Consider the following 18,625-nt stretch of genomic DNA (forward strand, 5'->3'; position numbering starts at 1 on the left):
GTGAAGATCAAGTTTGGGGAATAAATCCGTCAGTGAAATTTTGTCAGAAACTTCAACATTAAAGATTGACCCAATTAAAAAGTTTTTAGAAAAATTGTAGTTTGACAAAAGATAAATAAAAAAGGAATAAAAAATTCTTCGAGCTATCCCTGTGAGAGCTGCTTATCAGCTCAGTGGTCTGGTAAAATATTTTCTCATTTTTTATCTGCTTTTTCAATTATTTTTTGTCTTAATTGCCAAATTTCTTCTATTTCTACATTTTCATCTTATTTTAAATAGGCTGTCATCAGGGGAACACCCATAACTTGTGTTGTTATGATTTTATCTCGCAAATGACTTGGTGATAAAATTTTTGTTCATATCATAGATGTCAAGATGCCATCAGTTAAAGCACAGGAAAATAAGAAGCAAGTTAACTGTGGCAGGTTATTTGATAATGACATTTTTAACGGCGCTAACAAGCACAGCTAACTACTATACTGCGTATTTGTCCACAATAAGCACATCCCATCCCTCCCAATCACACTCCATACCCCACCCCATTCCCTCCCCCTCCCCCTCCCAACACGCGAATGAGGAAAACTGAGCACAAAATTCGAATGATGAAATGTCGACATCGCCACCTTCACTACAGTGTGTTTGTCGATCTCTATTGAGTAGTGAAAAGTGCGATCATTGTTAACATAGATATTGTTTGATTAGTATCAGAAGATACTGCTAAATTATTTTGGACAACATATTGCGCTTGACACCTGAACCGCAGAAGACACTCGAGAGGTCAGGGTTGCTCGGCTATAGACCTTGTTTGCCTTATCGTGAAATTCCCGATTAAGGTAGACAACAGCTCCAGCTCCGATTGAGGTGCTTATTTGTTAGGCATACTTTAGGTTAACCTGGTTTTGTTAGACACATTGAGCTTAAATATGTTAGACCTACCCTATAGTAGGTTAGTCCCAGTGTGTTGACTAGTGGTTTAAAGTTGAAGTTAGCCATTTGTTAGTTGTAGCTTGACAACGAGGATACCTTCAACCTAACAGTTTATCCTACACAGTGTTCAACACCCAGATAGGCAAGTGTTAATTGTCAAAACGGTAAAGAATGAATGGTGTTAGGCTAGCTTCTTATTTTAACAGGTTTATTGGGTAGGCTAATTCTGCAAAAAAAATAAAAAGCTCTGCGGCGAATGTAAAACCCTAATTAAAAGATGTAAAACCTTTAAATTACCTGGGTCAATTTCTCAAATTATCTCTTAAAGTGCTGAGTACTGTACATACAAACTTTTCTAAATTCTGTAAACAAGTTTTCTTAGTTGACTTGCAGTGCTCTTATGTAGAATTAGGCTGTTGTCTTTCTACTTAGTTCTTGAGTCTCCTTAATACGCTCAGTGCCAAAAGCATACTAAAATCTAAAGCAAGTTTACTGTTACGTACATATTGACTGTTTCTGTGTATGTTTCACGGTGCATACATGTGGAGTTTGTACTAGACATGCCATTCTTGCATGTGGGCCAACTATTAAAGCTAGGTTAAAATTTTCCAAATGAAGGGGTAAAAGTCCAGGTAGGGCAGATAAAGATGTTTCGACCAAGGTGCATTCTAACCTAACCTACTATTAGCCTATTGAATAGCCCCATGTCCAAGACCTGGCCAACAGGGGGCAGTACCCCCTAAGTCCTCCAAGACATTGTGCACAGAGAACTTGTTAAACTGTTTTGCAGTAAGGTGATTCTAAGCCGGCTGTCCGCGGTGAGCTAGACTATGGTAATTGACATTTTCTTATGTTATTTTACTGGCTTTGCAAGAATTTAAAGTAATATTTTGTTGGCCGGCTGTAACTAAACTGTAATTGACCTTTGAAGACTACACTGCCGACAGGGTAGATCTAAGCTGGCATTCTGCGGTGAGCCCCCCCCCCCTCCATAGCTAATACAGCAAAAATAGTAAACACCTCTAAAAATACCGGTAGAACTATATAGTAGCTCCGCGGCGGTGGCAGCACTATAACTTGACTTTTTCTACAGTTTTTTGTTGCTAATTATGAATTTACTTTTAATTTTTGGTGCTCGAGTGTAATTAACCTGTAATTAACCCCTGAAGTCCATCCATCCAACAATGGGTTTCCATACGCGACCTTCACAAGACAGAGCACGGGTACGTCTGTTTCGAACAGTTCATACCCCGTCCGGCAAGTGCAATAACTTGTTAACGTATTGGTACCCAACCACCGCCCAGGCCAGTACTAAACATGCCGAAGGGACATTCCATTTGGCCGACAACAAACAGATGCACCGCCAGTATCAGAATCCCTAAAAGTGTAGAAAAAACCAGTTGAAAATGTAAAAACAGGCGCGGAGCTAATATATAGACTTGCCAAAATACCAACCTAACGTACCGTAGGGGTGTTTACTGGTTACAATTTTGCCATGTTAGCTATGGAGGGGGGTGGTGGGCTCACCACAGAATGCCAGCTTAGACCTACCCTGCGTTAGGTAATTCAAGTCGTTTAGTCTTCAAAGGTCAATTACAGTTTAGTTACAGCCGGCCGACAAAATATTACTTTAAATTCTTGTAAAACAAGTAAAATAATATAGGAAAACTTCAATTGTCATAGTCTAGCTCAATGCGGACAGCCAGCTTAGAATTACTTGCATTAATGCCAATTTAGGATTTGATCTTCTGTATGAGCTACATTAGCCTATTTTGCTAATTTTATAAATTGGGGAGGCCAATCATATTTCAGATTGGTTGCTTGTACCCTAGGCAGTGCTAGGTTACTCAGTTGTTCTCATGAGATTACCGACAGACATCACACTGGAATATTTCCAATTACAACCTGATAAAGGCATTAAAGAATGGTAACAAGGCACAGTATGTTCCTGTGAAAAAACAAACCATTACTTTTTATGTAGGAGTATTTGTGAGCGCGAGCTGGGTTTTGTTCTTAAAGTGAGGTAGCTGCCGTCTCCAAGCCCATTTTCTTTGACTCTCTTCCAGTGAGGATGTTTTGCTGTGCTCCTGCTGACTGCTAAGTTGGAACTTGCTTCTGGGTGTTTTGTTTACTTCATCATGGAGATCTAGCATTGTGGGCATTGGAGGTGTGAGAAGCATGAGAGTGTATGTGACCACTCATACCCATTGTTGGTCAATTCCCACTGTTACCGCTCCTTTATAATGGAAGGATCTACAGCTGTCAGGAAGGTTTTGGTGGAGGAGGAAGGTGAGAAGTGTTAGCCCACCACCCCCTCCTTCCTGCCCTGTTCCTTCCATGTGTATACCCCTATCACAGCTAAGAGGTGGGTACACACAAGGAGGTCAGTGATCGATATGTATAAACTTACTAAATTGACTTATACTGTCTGCTGCACTTACAAGGAGCTCAGTATTGTTGAGCCTCCCTTAGGGATCGCCCTTCCATTTGGAGATTCTCCTGTGTCATTGACCATTGCTACTGCTTCTGCAGGGAAGAGTAAGACACTAGATAGGGGCAAGGAGAAGGCATGGGTGAGTAAGACACCAGGTAGGGGCAAGGAGAAGGCAGAGAAGGAGAACTTACCTTGCTGCTGATCCAGGACCATTCTGTGGAATGATCACAAGCTGGAGTGGGTTGCACAAACCCTTCCTTGTGTGACCCCTAGGGGGTTATGGTGAGAAGGGCTGTTCTACTAAACTGCCTTTCCACAGTCATCTGATCATGATCAGTCAGAGTGACCAGAACTTGCAGCCTCATCCTGGTGTGAGCCTGAGCTCTCATGGTGGGATGAGGCGGAGTGGACCCTGAGTCTTAGTGAGCTGATGCTGAGGCACTGGCCTTGCAAGAAGTAGAATGATCACCTGGTGACCAAGCATCTCCATTTCTCTTGGAGCAGTGGAAGTGCAGAAGTAATCCTCCTGGACTTATTGTGTGAAGCCTAAAACTTTTCCCCTCTTCTGATTCTGCTATAGTGGGAAGGAATCCAGGGTAAGTGAAGAGGCAGACAAGTCCAATGGCAACAGTGGCGAGGGAGGGCACTGGCAATACTTTTTCCATTTCCCCATGCTTGAAACACTACCTTTTGCACTGATCAAGCCCAGGACTGTATACGTAACCGAGGACTTGTTAACCAGAGACTCTGCCACTGGGAGAACCACTGCTACAGGAAGATCTTTAACAATGTTAGAAGCAGCTGACGCAGCAAACATCCTGGACATCACCAGAGGACTACAGTGCAAAGCCTCCTCTTTGCCTCAGCCAAATTATCCAGGAAAGCAGAGAACAAGGGGCTACCAGGAATGGTAACATAGGCAAATCCTCATTATGTATTGCAAAGACATCTACCTAAGGGGACCAGGAGTGCTAGTTTCAAAATCAAAGTCATCCAAGGACTACATAGCTGTTGATGGAGCGCCTCCATCAAAAGCTGCTATGTCCTCAAAAGAGAGGCCATGATCAAATTTGGGCCAAGTGCTACTCTTCCTCGAAGGAGTAGTACTTACAGAGGGAAGAAGGATGGAAGATGGGGCTAAGAAGGAATTAGAAGGGTCTGGAGCATCACCAGAGGTGTATCCCCATTCTGGCAAACAATCTTTTCTTTTTGCCTCTTCTTCTCAGACTTTATCCCCTGAGGGGGTGTCCCATTTAACACATTCCTTGCAAGGGGAGGCCCTAGAGCAGGCCCTCCCCATGCAAGCAGTACATACAGTATGGGGGTCTGCTGTTACAGGCAACATAAGCTGCTGATAAGGGCAGGTAGCCACATCCCTCACAACAATGTACGGTATTTCATGTTTTTCCTCTCTTTGAAGAAATAACAACAAAGACCGGTACAAAAGCAAAATGGAAAAACACACACCAAAAAGGGTAATAAATGAGCAAATACTCAACAACATACTTTCAGCCAGGCAGATGAGGAGTGCAGCAACATGTCTAACACTGACAGTGGTGGCTGAAAGATAAGTAAAGGCAAGGGCCAGTGAGTGAGGGATACTCCCCCACTCATCCCCCATTGGTTAAACTACCTTGTTACCAAGTTTTCGACCAGTTTCCAGCTCGTGCTGAAAGATACTCTTGTATAAAAAGGTGATGGTTTGTATTCCTTAAGGAACAACTCATATTTTTAAAACTGTTTTGTGTTTTTCCCAGGCATACAAATCACAGCCTTTTATTGCAGTTCTCAATGCATCCACCCTGCTTTGTTCCTGAGGTTAAAGGAGAAAGTGCTTGGCGATTGCAGGTTGGTGATGGGCATTCCCGTACTAACCCATGTAGCCATGAGTTAATTACCTTGATACCAAGTTCAGTGACTGTTTCCAGCTTCTGCTGAAAGATGCTCCTATATAATAAATAAAGGCTTTAGTTTGTATGCCTAGGAAAAATGTAGTGACTTAAAAAAATTTATACTTGGTTATCCTTGTAGGACTAAACATCCCTGCATTTGTCCTTTTTGGCTGGTTAAATACCTTTTTAGTAGGGTTCAACAGAAAAACCAGTTTGTGCCAATGGGGTATCCATTTTAAAGATTACATGCTTGTATGTACTGCATATGAAGAGGCAGTTTATCTTGAATGATTGTGATTTGTTCCTATGGAAATAAAAATCAGAGGCTTTAGCAGTATTCCTCAGGACCAGCTAGAAACAGGTGTTGAAACTTTTTAACTAGTGGTTAATTGGAGATAGGTGGGTAAGTGGGAGGGAATCTATACTCACCTGCTATAAGATGGCACTTCTTTTTCAGCTACAGTCTAAAGTTTATGTCTTGCTGTGCTGTGACTAAACAAGCTGAAAGTGCTTTCATCTTTAATATTTTATGTTGTGTTTTTGTTTATTGTTTAACATCTCTTTGAAGAAGAAAAGTGAACAATGAAAGGTGTGAAGGACATTTGCAAGTGTCTGGCTGCTTTATGTTGTTGGTCTTGGTAACCAGTTTTGTTGTCCTGTCAAGGTTCAGTAACAGCAAAGTAAAACCATAAGATGATGTCCATTCCTTCTGGAGTAACTGCCGTCAGTACTGCCAAAAGATTTAAATCCATCCTCCACAACTGCCCGCTCTTAATCCGTACCTTCTGTTTGTTCTTCTTTGGTTTGTTGAAGAGGAGTAGTACATGCATGAGGGTAGGCAACCAGCCTGTACTCTCCAACAGTGCTGACCCAGGTGTGCATTCTGAGCTGTATCCAGAAAGACTACACCCATGTTGACAGATTTACTGGCGTACTTGGGAGGTATTTGCTTCCCTCAGTATTTCAAGCAGCCCATCTTTGCTGCTGTTTCCACTAAGGAATATCCTGGCAGGCCTGACTATGATCATGCCGACACTCGGAATGTTCCCAGCCCATCTAGTGCTTGTGAGTGTTTACCCAAGCTGCTACTGTACTAGTTTGGCTTCTGCGAGTCATAGGGAAGCCTTTGGGCTGGTTGACCATTGTTGGAGACTGTTCATCAATCTCTCGCCGTTGAGCTAGTTTGTTTGTCTTGGAGACAGTTCATCGATCTCTTGCCATTGAGCTACTCTGTTCTTCAGACCCAGTTCAAGATGGGTACAACACATCCCCAGAGGTGCAGTTGTTTCTAAACAGTTCGAAACAGTAGACAACCTTCATCTACAGTACATATCAACTTAAGAAATGCATTCAGGATTGCTCACTCTGCAAGCTTTTCTTGAGCACATGTTGGGCCACTCAGTTGTGTTGATGAGTGGCAATATAACGTTTTGGCTTATGTCAGCATGGGGGCTGGCTGGGATTGTATCCTTCCACCTACGTCAGTCAGCGAGGAGGTACGTGAGTGGGTGGTTTGCCATGTCTTTGAGCTGTTGGCCAGGTTCATTCCAAGCTGGAGAGGAATATACAGTAGGGCCCCATTTTATGCAGGTAATATGTTCCAAGACCTCCCCACACATCCCTTGAAGCAGATATAATCGCAAGCAGCATATGTAACAGAATTCTGTATACATGCTGATTATACAACAACCTTTTTATGCTGATATAAATCCCAATGCCTCATATAATGTAACTTCAGCATTGGTTATACATGGCTAAGAATAAAAAAGATTGTGGATATATTGTAGCACTTTTAGTTGGGTAAAAATGAAAAATAAACCAAATGTAAGTGAACAGTTTATGATTATGTACATACAATATGTAGTGCTAAGTGCATTAGTCTTAAATGGAAACAGTGATGTAGTGTCATAATTTTTGTTGTTTTTCATTGTTTTATATGGTAAAAATATGACAAAACACCAAGAGATATAAGATTAGAAATGAAAGTTAAGAGGTGTGTGTGCTTGTGTACACATTACATGTACTGTATGTAAGGGGAGTATTCCAGTGACGTATTGGAATGGAATGTCTCTCTCTCTCTCTCTCTCTCTCTCTCTCTCTCTCTCTCTCTCTCTCTCTCTCTCTCTCTCTCTCTCTCTCTCTCTCTCTCTCTCATGATAGCCTAATAATGAAAGGGAAATGCTGTAGATTATACGAGATATATAAAAATAAAAATAAACTATATATAAAAAGACATTTGAGTACTCACCAATTGCTTCCTCCTGTATGTCAGTGCTCTAGCCTTGATGATGATGATAGTGTAAAGTGCCTAAGCTACTGAAATGAAGATGAATGATGGCAAAGGTACTGTGAAGGCTGACCTCTGACGCCAATGTTGGTGCCTTTTTGCTACTACTGGCTGGCAAAGGTAGTCTAAGAACTTAATTCCTGGCTTCATGATATTAAGTGGGCATACAGGTCGTCCTGCAAGGAGGAGGATCTTCCTGTCCATGCAAGAGTTCTTGAAGTTTAGGGTGTAGCCTATTCCTAGCTTTTTGGATCAGTTTTTCAGTTTTGAAAAGTGTGGGTAGTGATCTGGCATTTGCAAACTACCACCATCCAGTTTTACCATAGGAACACTGCCCACAGGTACTTGGAATCCTCCTTAGGACCTGTAGAGGATGCCCAGCAGGATATGTAGCCATCCAAACTCCCCTTGGACAGAAAAGCATTTTCCCTGAGGTAACTTGAATGGTTGAATAGGTGGGCGATCGAACTGACCTCTCTTTCTCCTGTCTGTTATTTACATCTCAGGAGTAGGAGTCGGGCAAGTTTTTTAGGTGGTCACAGTACAGATGAATTTCACAATCAGGCATCCTCTCTTCGAACTTTGGCTCATAAGCTATGACTCCCTCTGCTCTTCTTTTTAAAAAAAAGGGGGCCTTCTTAGCCCTTCCATCTTTGTGACACATGGTATAGAAGGTTACCGGAATCAATCATTCCACAGTTCTTTTCCATGACCAGGAACATGACATTTAAGACCGCTGGTTTGTTAGTTATGAAAAATGCAAATTATTTTAAAATTTGTAATTTTTCCTTGGTGTACAAGCCAGAACCTTTCATCACATTAGAACAGAAGGAAAAAGTGCTAGGTTATGGCAGATGAGTAGGGGACTGCTGTGTCCACCTGCATACAAGTTAACGACTGTACCTTGTTGCCAAGCTTCAAGGACCTTTTCCAGCTCAGGCCTGGAAACAATCTTGAACAAAGCCAATGTTTTGTGCACCTAGGAAAGATAAAGATAACTTTAAATGTTTGATGAATATTGAAAATGTAGTACAATTTCTCCTTGAAACATCCTATTCCATACTGTGTAACAAGGATTTTTAAATCTCTTTCATTTCACAGTTTAGTACTTATAAAATAAGGTGGATTTGTAATTATGTAGGTACCAGTCTAAATTTTTTTAAAGGGCTCAATGACTTCCAACATGTAGACTTCATTGTATGTAATGCTCCCACCTCATGACCCCTTAAATTTTTTATACTGTATCACTGTAAATGGCAAAGTAATAATTGACTGCTTGGACATAGCCAATAACTTTCCCCTCCTCCTTGCCAGGCCAACTTCCACACTCATGTAATCTATGCTGCCCCATCCTGGACATGTGGAAGATCTAAAGTTCTTTTAGGTCAGTAACTTCTTAGTGTAGGGAATGTTGAAAATTTTTCTTAATTCAAGTTATTTAACTAATTACAGATTGTATCTAAAAACTTCATGAGCGTTCAACATGTATGTTTTGCAAGCAGAATCAAATTTTGCTGATATTCCATATGAAGTAGAAAAACAGTTGGAAAGTGCCCTAAAAGAAGATGACAATTGGAAAGCTGCTGCAGTTATTATAAAAGACTTGTTTGCTGAAGAGACAGTATTGAGGTAAGCTCCCAGTGGCAGTATATGTCCCTTTCACAAAACTTTCCTTGCTTATAGATGTGATATCTTTACAGCTTAATTATGTGATGATGTGAAAAGTAGGTGTTTATACAGATTGCATGTCTGTTGCATTAACTAAAGTCTAGATACCTAGTTAGTGGATAAACTACATCATGAATTAGTTTTAAAACAAATATTCATTAGATGGTTGACACATCCTTCACAAAGAGGAGATTCCTGTTCCTTGTATCATGAGTTGTATTTTATCTGTAACAGATTTGTATTTGTTCCTACACAGATAACGAACATTTATTCTTTACATAAAGATTTAGGTTGCAAACGTGAGCTGGAATGGCCGTTCAGACTTGTTGACATGGTAGTAAACCACTGACAGGCAGGGGGGAGCCCTGCCCACCTGTTGGTCTGCACTCCACTTTGCTGCCAGCCACCATTGAGTTCAGATGTCTTTTAGAACTCTCCGCCCAACTCTTGCCATTCGAACTTTAGATGATTAAACTTGAGAGTCCCTTTTCCTGTTGTGGTTTTTGACTATGTGTTTGTATTGTGATTATTAAAACCCATTGGTCAAATAAGCCTTCATGCAAGAAATTAAATTTCTTTTTACTTGTCGATATGAATACTTGTTTTCATTGGACACGTAACAGCTTTTTGTAGTTGCACAACAGCTGTGACATTCTTCGATATACTTACTAATATATCTTTCAGGTACGGTAGATTTAGCTACGTGGAAGTTCCGTGACAGTAAGGTTTACCTTTTTTAAAATAATCCTGCTGTAATAGCCTTCATCTGTTTTTGTTGGGAGAGTAAGCTGTAGGGCTTAGCTTTTGTGATTCTCAACAACTCTGCAGACAAGACCAGTTTTGACAGTGGTGGGAGGAGGACAGTGGCATTCTTTCCTTCATGTTTTTCTATGTCTTTCTTATGAACCTCAACCTCCACTCTTAATATGGCTGTGATTGATTTCACTGGCAGGGCTGGCACCGAGTGCCATTCCCTTAAACTCGAGGTGATCTACGTCTTGTCTCTCAGTAAGCTTTTGAGCATGCTTCGAGTTGAATTCTTTTTCTCTTTAAGAGTATGTTGATCCTTTGTGCAGCCTGTTTTCCTGGTCTACAGACCAGGTTTATGGGTGTCAGTGAATTTGGAGTGTTCTTACTGCTTTATGATCAGATGTATGTAGTAACAGCTAATCGCTTCAACCTTTCTCACCACTATACTTGTTCCCATGGACCGTTGGCTATCATTACCTAATCTACAGGCTGGAATAAGTTTGCCGACAGCCTAGGGGTGTTCTCCCTATCTCTCCTTGGTCGGGCAACCTTTTGGAATTGCATGGAGTATGGGGTTGCGCAGCTCGTTCGGCTCCCAAATTCTCAGTTTTGAATTGAATTTTTGGGGAACGATGAGTTTGTGTTCCCAGTCCTCCCATTTGTGTTCTTGGTCCTTCCATGACCATGGTAGCACGTTGCTCCGTCTCTGGCTCTTCAGCATTGGGCACTGTTGATGGATCCAATCTTCAGATATGGTTGCTTGGTAGTGATGGGTATTGTGGAGTTTTCCATTGCCTCTAACCATTCTCTTTCATTATTTTTTAGTGTAGGAAGAAGGCTGCTATGTCTGGCTTTCCCCACAAGTCACGATAGGCTTCTAGCATTCAGCATTTTTTGGGGAAGAGGACTCATTTGGCTCACTCTAATGGTACTGTTGCACCTGTGGTTTTGCTCATGACTGCAACAATTACCCCAGGGTCATTTTGTGCCTGGGGTACCGGTTCAATCAAGGCTCTTGGACCACTAGTCCTGGACCCATGCCGTTACCCATGCTCCATGCATGGATGCAACTGCTACCCAGGCTGACCAGTCTGACCAAGGCTCTTGGACCGCCAGTCCGGAACCCATTGCTGCTATCCATCCTCCATGCATGGGTGCAACTGCTACCCAGGGTTCCCTGGAACCCAGAGGTACCAGTTTGGCCAAGCTAGCCATGCTGTCTAGGCCAGCCAGGGTAACTGTACTAATGGTACAGGATCTTTGGCTTGTAGGGCCAGCTGAGTTTACAAGAATTGAGCATACAGGAGTTCATCCTAACACACACACACACACATCTCCCAGTTCACTGGAAATGTGTCATGGCCCATATGGTCCATCATCCAGACTTAGTGAGGAGTGATTTCCCCTTCCATTCTTTCTTTCCTGTAAAAGTTGCATCTTGAAAGGTGTAGGCACAACTATGGAGAGCCCTTGCCCATGTTTTCATGATTGAGTACACTCTCCATGACCTGTGGGTTTGTTGTCAACTTGGTTTGATGACTACTTACTCCTTTTCACCTGGCAGAAACCTTGACTAGGCAAGGGTTCCAGGGATTGTTCGGATTTTCCCCTACTGCTTCAGACATTTCTGAGATGTGGGAGCTTGATAAGCATTGGGGTTAGGACCCCCTCGACATGGTGAAGGGGTCTTGAACCCCTGGAATTTGTTCCAGGTTTGAATCCAAGAGTTCCATATATCATTACATGGTAATTTGGGTTAATTTTTGTGGAATTTTCCATTTTTGGTCAAATTTATTGGACCTGATAAATAGGAAAAGGCATCATAGCTGGGACTGGGTTTATCTGAAGCTAATAGTGGGAACTGTTGTAGGATCGTCAACTACCCAATAATGTTTGGACTTCAGAGATATCACAATGATAGCTCAAGGGCTGAACTATTCTGCAGGGCTGGGCCATGGATTCCAGGGGTGGTCTGGTTCTGGGGATAGGACTCTCTTCATTCTATCTGGTTTACCCATAATATGATTAGGGTGGGGATGATTGTGTTCTTGTAATACTCTTGGTTCCAACAAGCAAGATTGGCTTACACTTGGGCCACCCTAATAGTGTTGTGCCATTCCCTGTGGGTAGGGTTGTATGGGCTTTCTTCTCTTACACAATTGGAGCAGGATGATAGGAACAGATTTAGAGGTTACTAAATAAAACTCTGACTTTCCTTAACCTAATTTGTTATCTTAATATTCAGTGGTCTATGACTTTCAACCTTAACTATACCTAACTTTGCCTAAGTTAATACTATAGCTCATCAAAACTTATCCTTAGTTCCTTAACCTAACTTATTACAGTTTTCCCCCCAATAATTGAAAGAACCTTAATCTAATATGTATCAAGTCTTAATCCTCAAAACAGAAACACATCCAATGCTTGAAAGATAAATGTTCAAAGTCTACTTGGGATTGTCCAGCAAAGATTATTTGAGAACCAAACGTGTTTTTCTTTAAATAAATTCTGTACACAACTTCGCTGTAACATGATTCCTCTCCAATGTTTTTGATTTCCATGGATCAAACCTATAACAATCACTTTATAATGTCTTGTATTATCATTTTCTCTTGGGAACTTGAGTAAATCAGCCTCTGGTTCACACAACTAATTTGTACATAACACTTGCTGTGAAGCAAGGCAAGCATTTAGAAGGGAAATGGAGGCCTTGTTTCCTTCACTGTTCCTCAGCAAGGTTCTTTCAGTCCAAGCACTATGGGCATTTAGGTGAAGGGGAGTCCACACTTTCAAGCAAACTGCAGAAAAAGAAAAAAAAGATTAATCAAACAGTTACACAACCAAAACACAAAAACATAATAAAAATAATAAATTAATTCATATGAACTAAGCTTAGACTACCACAGGGTAGATGGCAGACATTTGGGGGGCAGCTCCTACTGGTGCCATTAGTGGAAGAATTAACTCCATAAAAGGCTGATGATATCTTTTTAAGGGTTTTAGGTTTATTTAATTTTTTGTATAATTATTCAATCTTTATGGGTAGTAGCAATAAAGAATTGAGTACCTCTGGACCCTCTAATGATACTGCTTTGGCACAGATAATGACCTCTACACCCTCCTCTGACAACCTGTGTTTGGAAAAGGATAGAAAACCTTCTATTGTAGTTACACTGGATAAGGATAGGAAACCTTCTATTGTAGTTACACTAGATCCCTATGCTTCAGCACAGAGCAAAAGGAAATTGGCCAGAAACGTTTGTGAATTAGGACCAAGTATATTTGAAACCTCTTTATAAGTATTTGACCTTTAATCTGGAAGATTCTAATTGTGATATTTTTAGTGTGTAAAGAGAAATTGTAAAATTTGTAGCTGAGAACCCAAGATATCATCTGAAGGTCAAGGAAACTGATTGTAGAATAGGCCTCAGCAAAAGAAGTGAAAAATAAAAGGAATTAGTGCATCTCGGAGGAGTTAAAGTAAACTGCTCACTGCATACTTTTTGGTGTCATACCAAGGAAATGTTATTCACACCCCAACTGATGACGTACTCAGAAGAAGAATTTGTAGAAGAATTAAAATATCAAGGTGTGATTAGAATTGGAAGAATAAACAATATCAATGGAGCCTTAGTTCCAATTCCCAATTTAATTACAGTATTACGTTCTGTTTGAGCCACTTACCTAATGTAGTAAAAGCAGCATGGTTTCATTTTAAGATTAAGCAATATATCCCAAGACCGAGGAGATGTTTTTATTGTCAAGAATATGGATATATGTTAGGGTCTTGTTGGCAGAAGCTACAAGGCAAGCCTGCCACATGTGTTAAATGTAGTGAATCAGAGCATGGTGTGTTATACAGAGTCAAGATGTATACATTGTGGAGACAATCATCTGTCTTCACAGAATTGTGATGTGTACATCATGGAAAAAGAAATCCAGACATTAAGGGTAACTGAATGTATTACATTTAGAGAGGCAAAAGTGGAAGTATTAAATCAGTATGTTAGACTGGGAATATCCTTTACCAATATTGCTGCCAACCAAAGAAGAAGATATAAATGATACTAGAGATGCTTCCCTTGGCAATATAACAGGAAGATCAGTGGCGAACTGTAGTTCCACCTCTTTGGAGGCTGTGCTAGTAGTTTCTAGCACTTCTGGCTCTTCAGAGGCAGCACCAGTAGTTTCTGGAGCTCCTTCCTCTTCAGAGGCAGTGCCAGATGTACCTGGTACTCCCACCTCTCTGGGAGTTGGCCTCTTTGGAAGCTGTGCCAAATATGGCTGGCACTTTGGCCTCTTTGAAGGCCACATTGCCTGTGTCTGGTGCTTGTGTATCACTGGAGCCTGCATCAACTGTGACTGGTGCTCCTGATGCTTCAGAGGATGTGTCAGCTGTGTCTGAAAATTCCACACCTTGTCAGGCAGTGCCAGCTTTGCCTGGTGCTCCTGAACTTGAAATTTCCATAAAAAAGGCACTATCAAGAACACCCATGATACTGGGGAGGCTCTGCCATCTGTGGCAGGTACCTCCTCCATGGAAGCAGCAACACTGTCGACTTAAAACCAGAAGACTGCCATAAATAATCAGTCTCCTTCTGGAAAAAGCAGGAGTAAGGCAATCAACTTATCTCCTAAAAAATAATAGTAAAACCTAAGGATACTGACATCCAAAATACCGAAGAAGTGGAAGACAACCGTACCATAGACAACAATGAATATGTCAGAGAAGAAATTACTCCATCACCAATAATTGGTACAACAAGAACAAATAAAGGAAGAAATATACATGATAACACTTGTGGATGTAATGATTATTTCATTGCATTGTGCAATAATAAAAACATAACAAAATATGGTTTAACAAACATTATAAGAAATTTTATGAAATATAGAAAAAAGATATTGCAGATTTGAGTACCCATGAAAAAGGCTGCATGTGCATTGAGCTCTTAGTATATTATAAAGAAAAACAAATGAATGTTGTGAGTAAATTATTAGAAAAAATCCAAGGTGATAATACAGAAAAAGAGTAAAACTCAACCGCTATAATAAAATATTTTCAATAGCTATATTATACAATGGAACGTAAATGGTCTGTGGACCAGATTACATCTAGGAGAAATACAACGATTACTAAAAGAATACAGACCAATGATATTATGTTTACAACATGTCAACAAAACAATATCAACAAGAGGTAAATATACCTTAGCATCTTCATTTAGAGAGGAAGAAGGAAATATAGGTACAGTACTGCTATATATGTACATAACAGTATTATGACAAAGTACCTGTAAACTTTACTGATCTGCAAATATCAAGTATTAGAATACGAATAAAAAAACAATAATTATGTAATTTATAATTTATACAACCAACCTAATAAAAATTATGACTTTGACAAGCTTAAAGAATTACTTAATAATGCCAAGGAACCTACATTAATAGTAGGTGGTTTTAATGCCCACAGCCCGATGTGGGACTGTAATTGTACAGACTCAAATAGAGCAGGAAGTAAAATAGAAGAATTCTTAGATTCATATGACAAATGCTGTATAAATGATAATGAAATCAGCACATTTTTCTAAAACACATGGAACATTTTCCTCAATCGACTTAACTCTATGTACTACAAACATAGTTGACAGATTGGATTGGAATACAGTAGACGACTTGCATACCAGTGATCATTTCCCAATATTAATTTCATTATTACAAAATAATCCCACCAAGTATGTCCCTCAATATAACATTTATAAAGCAGATTCGTATCAATATGAATTCCACACTAGGAATATCCCACCATTTGAATATTTAAAAGACCATAATGAAACTAATAAATTTTTGTTGATTTCATTAAAAATGCTGCTAATAAAGCAATACCAAAATCCAATTCTCATCCAACAAAACACAAAGTCGCATGGTGGTCTGAAAAACTAACAGAATTAATAAAAATAAAACACCAAATTGGAAGACGATTAGGTAATTTGAATAGAAAGTTCAGTAAAATAAAGAAAACATTACCGATATTAGAAGGAACTTTACAAAAACTGACTATATTATTATTAGAAATTAATACATTAAAACCTCTTTATAACAAAATATCTGCAAAATTTAAGAGAAGTAATTCAAGGAAGAATAATTTCATGGAGGAAATTTGTATCATATCTGTCTAATAATACTCTCATACAAAAAATATGGGAAAAATTCAGGAAAATCAATGGTACCCATGTTAAACCACCTAGACATGCCATAATAAAAGATGGGAAAAAAAATACTTGATCCTAAAGAAATAAGTAATGTAATAGGTGAAAATTTAGCAAAAGTAAGTAATGACAAAAATTTAGATGAGCATATCCACACAAGGAAAAATGCTATAGAATTAATAATAGATTTTGAAACAATAGAAGATATATATTATAATACAAAATTTACAGTAATATGGAAGAGTTAGAATTTGCTCTGTTGAACAGCAATAAATCTGCCCCTGGAGGTGACAGTATTTGTTTTGAAATGATCTGCCATTTAGCACCTTTGGCAAAGACATACTTATTAACCCTTTAACACTGACTGGACGTATTTTACGTCAACAAAAGCTGTCTGTCGGGTGCCAAGTCGACGTAAAATACGTTGACTACAAAAAGTATTTTTAAATATTCGCGGAAAAATACTATAGGCCTCGTTTGCGAAAAATTTTAAATCACACGCCTTGAGGGATGCTGGGAGTTCATGGATCAAGCTGTTGTTTTGTTTACAAGCGTGATCCAGCTGCGCATGCGCGAATTTCTTTCTTATCCCAAAATAAAGCATCAGCTAACTCTGCTGAAAATCTCAGAAATTCTTTAGTCACATTGTCGTAATTTTTGCACCGTTTTCTATTAGCCTTTACTTAAAGTTTTTTATATGAAAATGTGTGCAATTTCATGTAGAATACAACAAAAAATAACTCATGGTTGTAGCTTTTATCAATTTTGAAATATTTTCATATAAATCACGATAAGTGCCAAAATTTCAACCTTCGGTCAACTTTGACTCGACTAAAATGGTCGAAAAATGCAATTGTATGCTAAAACTCTTCCTATTCTAGTAATATTCAATCATTTACCTTCAGTTTGCAACAAACGAGAAGTCTCTAGCACAATATTTCGATTTGTGAATTTTTAAAAAAAAACTTTTTCCTTACTTCCACACAAACTCTGCTGAAAATTCTCAGAAATTCTTTAGTCACTTTGTCGTAATTTTTGCACTTTTTTGCATTAGCTGTTACATAAAGTTTTATATATGAAAATATGTGCAATTTCATGTAGAATACAAAAAAAATAACTCGTGGTTGTAGCTTTTATCACTTTTGACATATTTTCATATAAATCACGATAAGTGCCAAGATTTCAACCTTCGGTCAACTTTGACTCGACCGAAATGGTCGAAAAATGCAATTGTAAGCTAAAACTCTTACATTCTAGTAATATTCAATCTTTTACCTTCATTTTGCAACAAATTGGAAGTCTCTAGCACAATATTTCGATTTATGGTGAATTAAAAAAAAAAAACTTTTTTACGTCCACGCATTACGAATTCATGCATCATTCTTTGATAATATTTTCTCTGTGTTGATTTGATCGTTTTACAATTTGTTATATACCAAAATCATTGCAATTTAGTGTACAATACAACTAAAAAAAATAGCTCATTAGCCTTAACCATTTTGCTCCCAGCGCGATTTGCATAATTATATGTGAAATTTTTTTTTGCGCTGTCATATATTCCAATATTTATATATGATAATGATATTTTTTCATTTCTGATAGTTGCATGCTAAACTTCAGGCAATGAGAAAAAAAGGAGCCGAAAATGAACTCTTAATCTTAAAAACTAAGCGTGCTGTGATTTAAAAAAAAAAACATTCTTTCCGCTTCGGCGCTAACTCCCAAACCCTGCCGGCATACGACAGACACTTTTGTAAATAGAGGCTCAACGTTTAAGGGTTAAGAGCTTTATAACCACTTATGGCTTCGAAATTTATTTCCTGATGAGTGGCGTAAAGCTATAATTATTCCTATCCCCAAACCTGGAAAAGATCCGAGTAATGTAAACAATTATAGACCAATTTCTTTAAGTTGTTTATGCAAATTAGGAGAGAAAATGGTAAATGCACAATTGAGAAAATAAAATTTTGACTCCCACTCAATTCAGATCACAATGTAACAGACCTACTCTGGATTCTCTGTCTAACTTGGAAGACCACATATGAAGAGGATTTGAGCGAAAACAGATGACTATAGCCATCTTTTTTGACATTGAAAAGGCATACAATACTACATTGAGATATTCAATAATAAAAACGTTACATAAAAACAGCATCCGTGGACATTTACTTAGGTTTATCGAAAACTTTCTGACAAATGGCACTTGTAAAGTGAGAATTGATCATGTATTGTCAAGTACATTTCCGCTTGAAAATGGTGTTCCACAAGGAAGTGTCCTTAGTGGCACACTGTTTACTTTAGCAGTGAATGATATCAGTAATATTCTACATATCAGAATTAAAAGTAATTTGTATATAGATGATTTTGCCATATATTCAGCATCTCGCATAAAACATGCAGAGCGAATCATTAGTAAAACTATAATAAAAATAGATGAATGGGCCTAACATGTATGCTT

The 18,625-nt window shown here is 39.0% G+C and overlaps 1 protein-coding gene across 4 annotated transcripts in view; it reads left to right on the forward strand.

Annotated features, from left to right (window-relative positions):
* Positions 1-377: 377 nt before the first annotated feature.
* LOC136830825 (mucosa-associated lymphoid tissue lymphoma translocation protein 1-like) overlaps positions 378-18,625 on the forward strand; it is a 255,412-nt gene continuing 237,164 nt past the window's right edge. Inside the window, exons 1-2 of one of the 4 annotated variants that reach the window (XM_067090794.1) lie at positions 378-861; positions 8,993-9,169. In XM_067090794.1, coding sequence (XP_066946895.1) covers positions 9,024-9,169 — 146 coding nt within the window. In that variant the 5' untranslated portion in view covers positions 378-861; positions 8,993-9,023. The remainder of the gene's footprint in view (positions 862-8,992; positions 9,170-18,625) is intronic. The other 3 variants (XM_067090797.1, XM_067090795.1, XM_067090796.1) reach the window with 3 other exon arrangements.

The sequence above is a fragment of the Macrobrachium rosenbergii genome, chromosome 47 (assembly GCF_040412425.1).
Source record: "Macrobrachium rosenbergii isolate ZJJX-2024 chromosome 47, ASM4041242v1, whole genome shotgun sequence".
Taxonomy (NCBI): Eukaryota; Metazoa; Arthropoda; class Malacostraca; order Decapoda; family Palaemonidae; genus Macrobrachium; species Macrobrachium rosenbergii.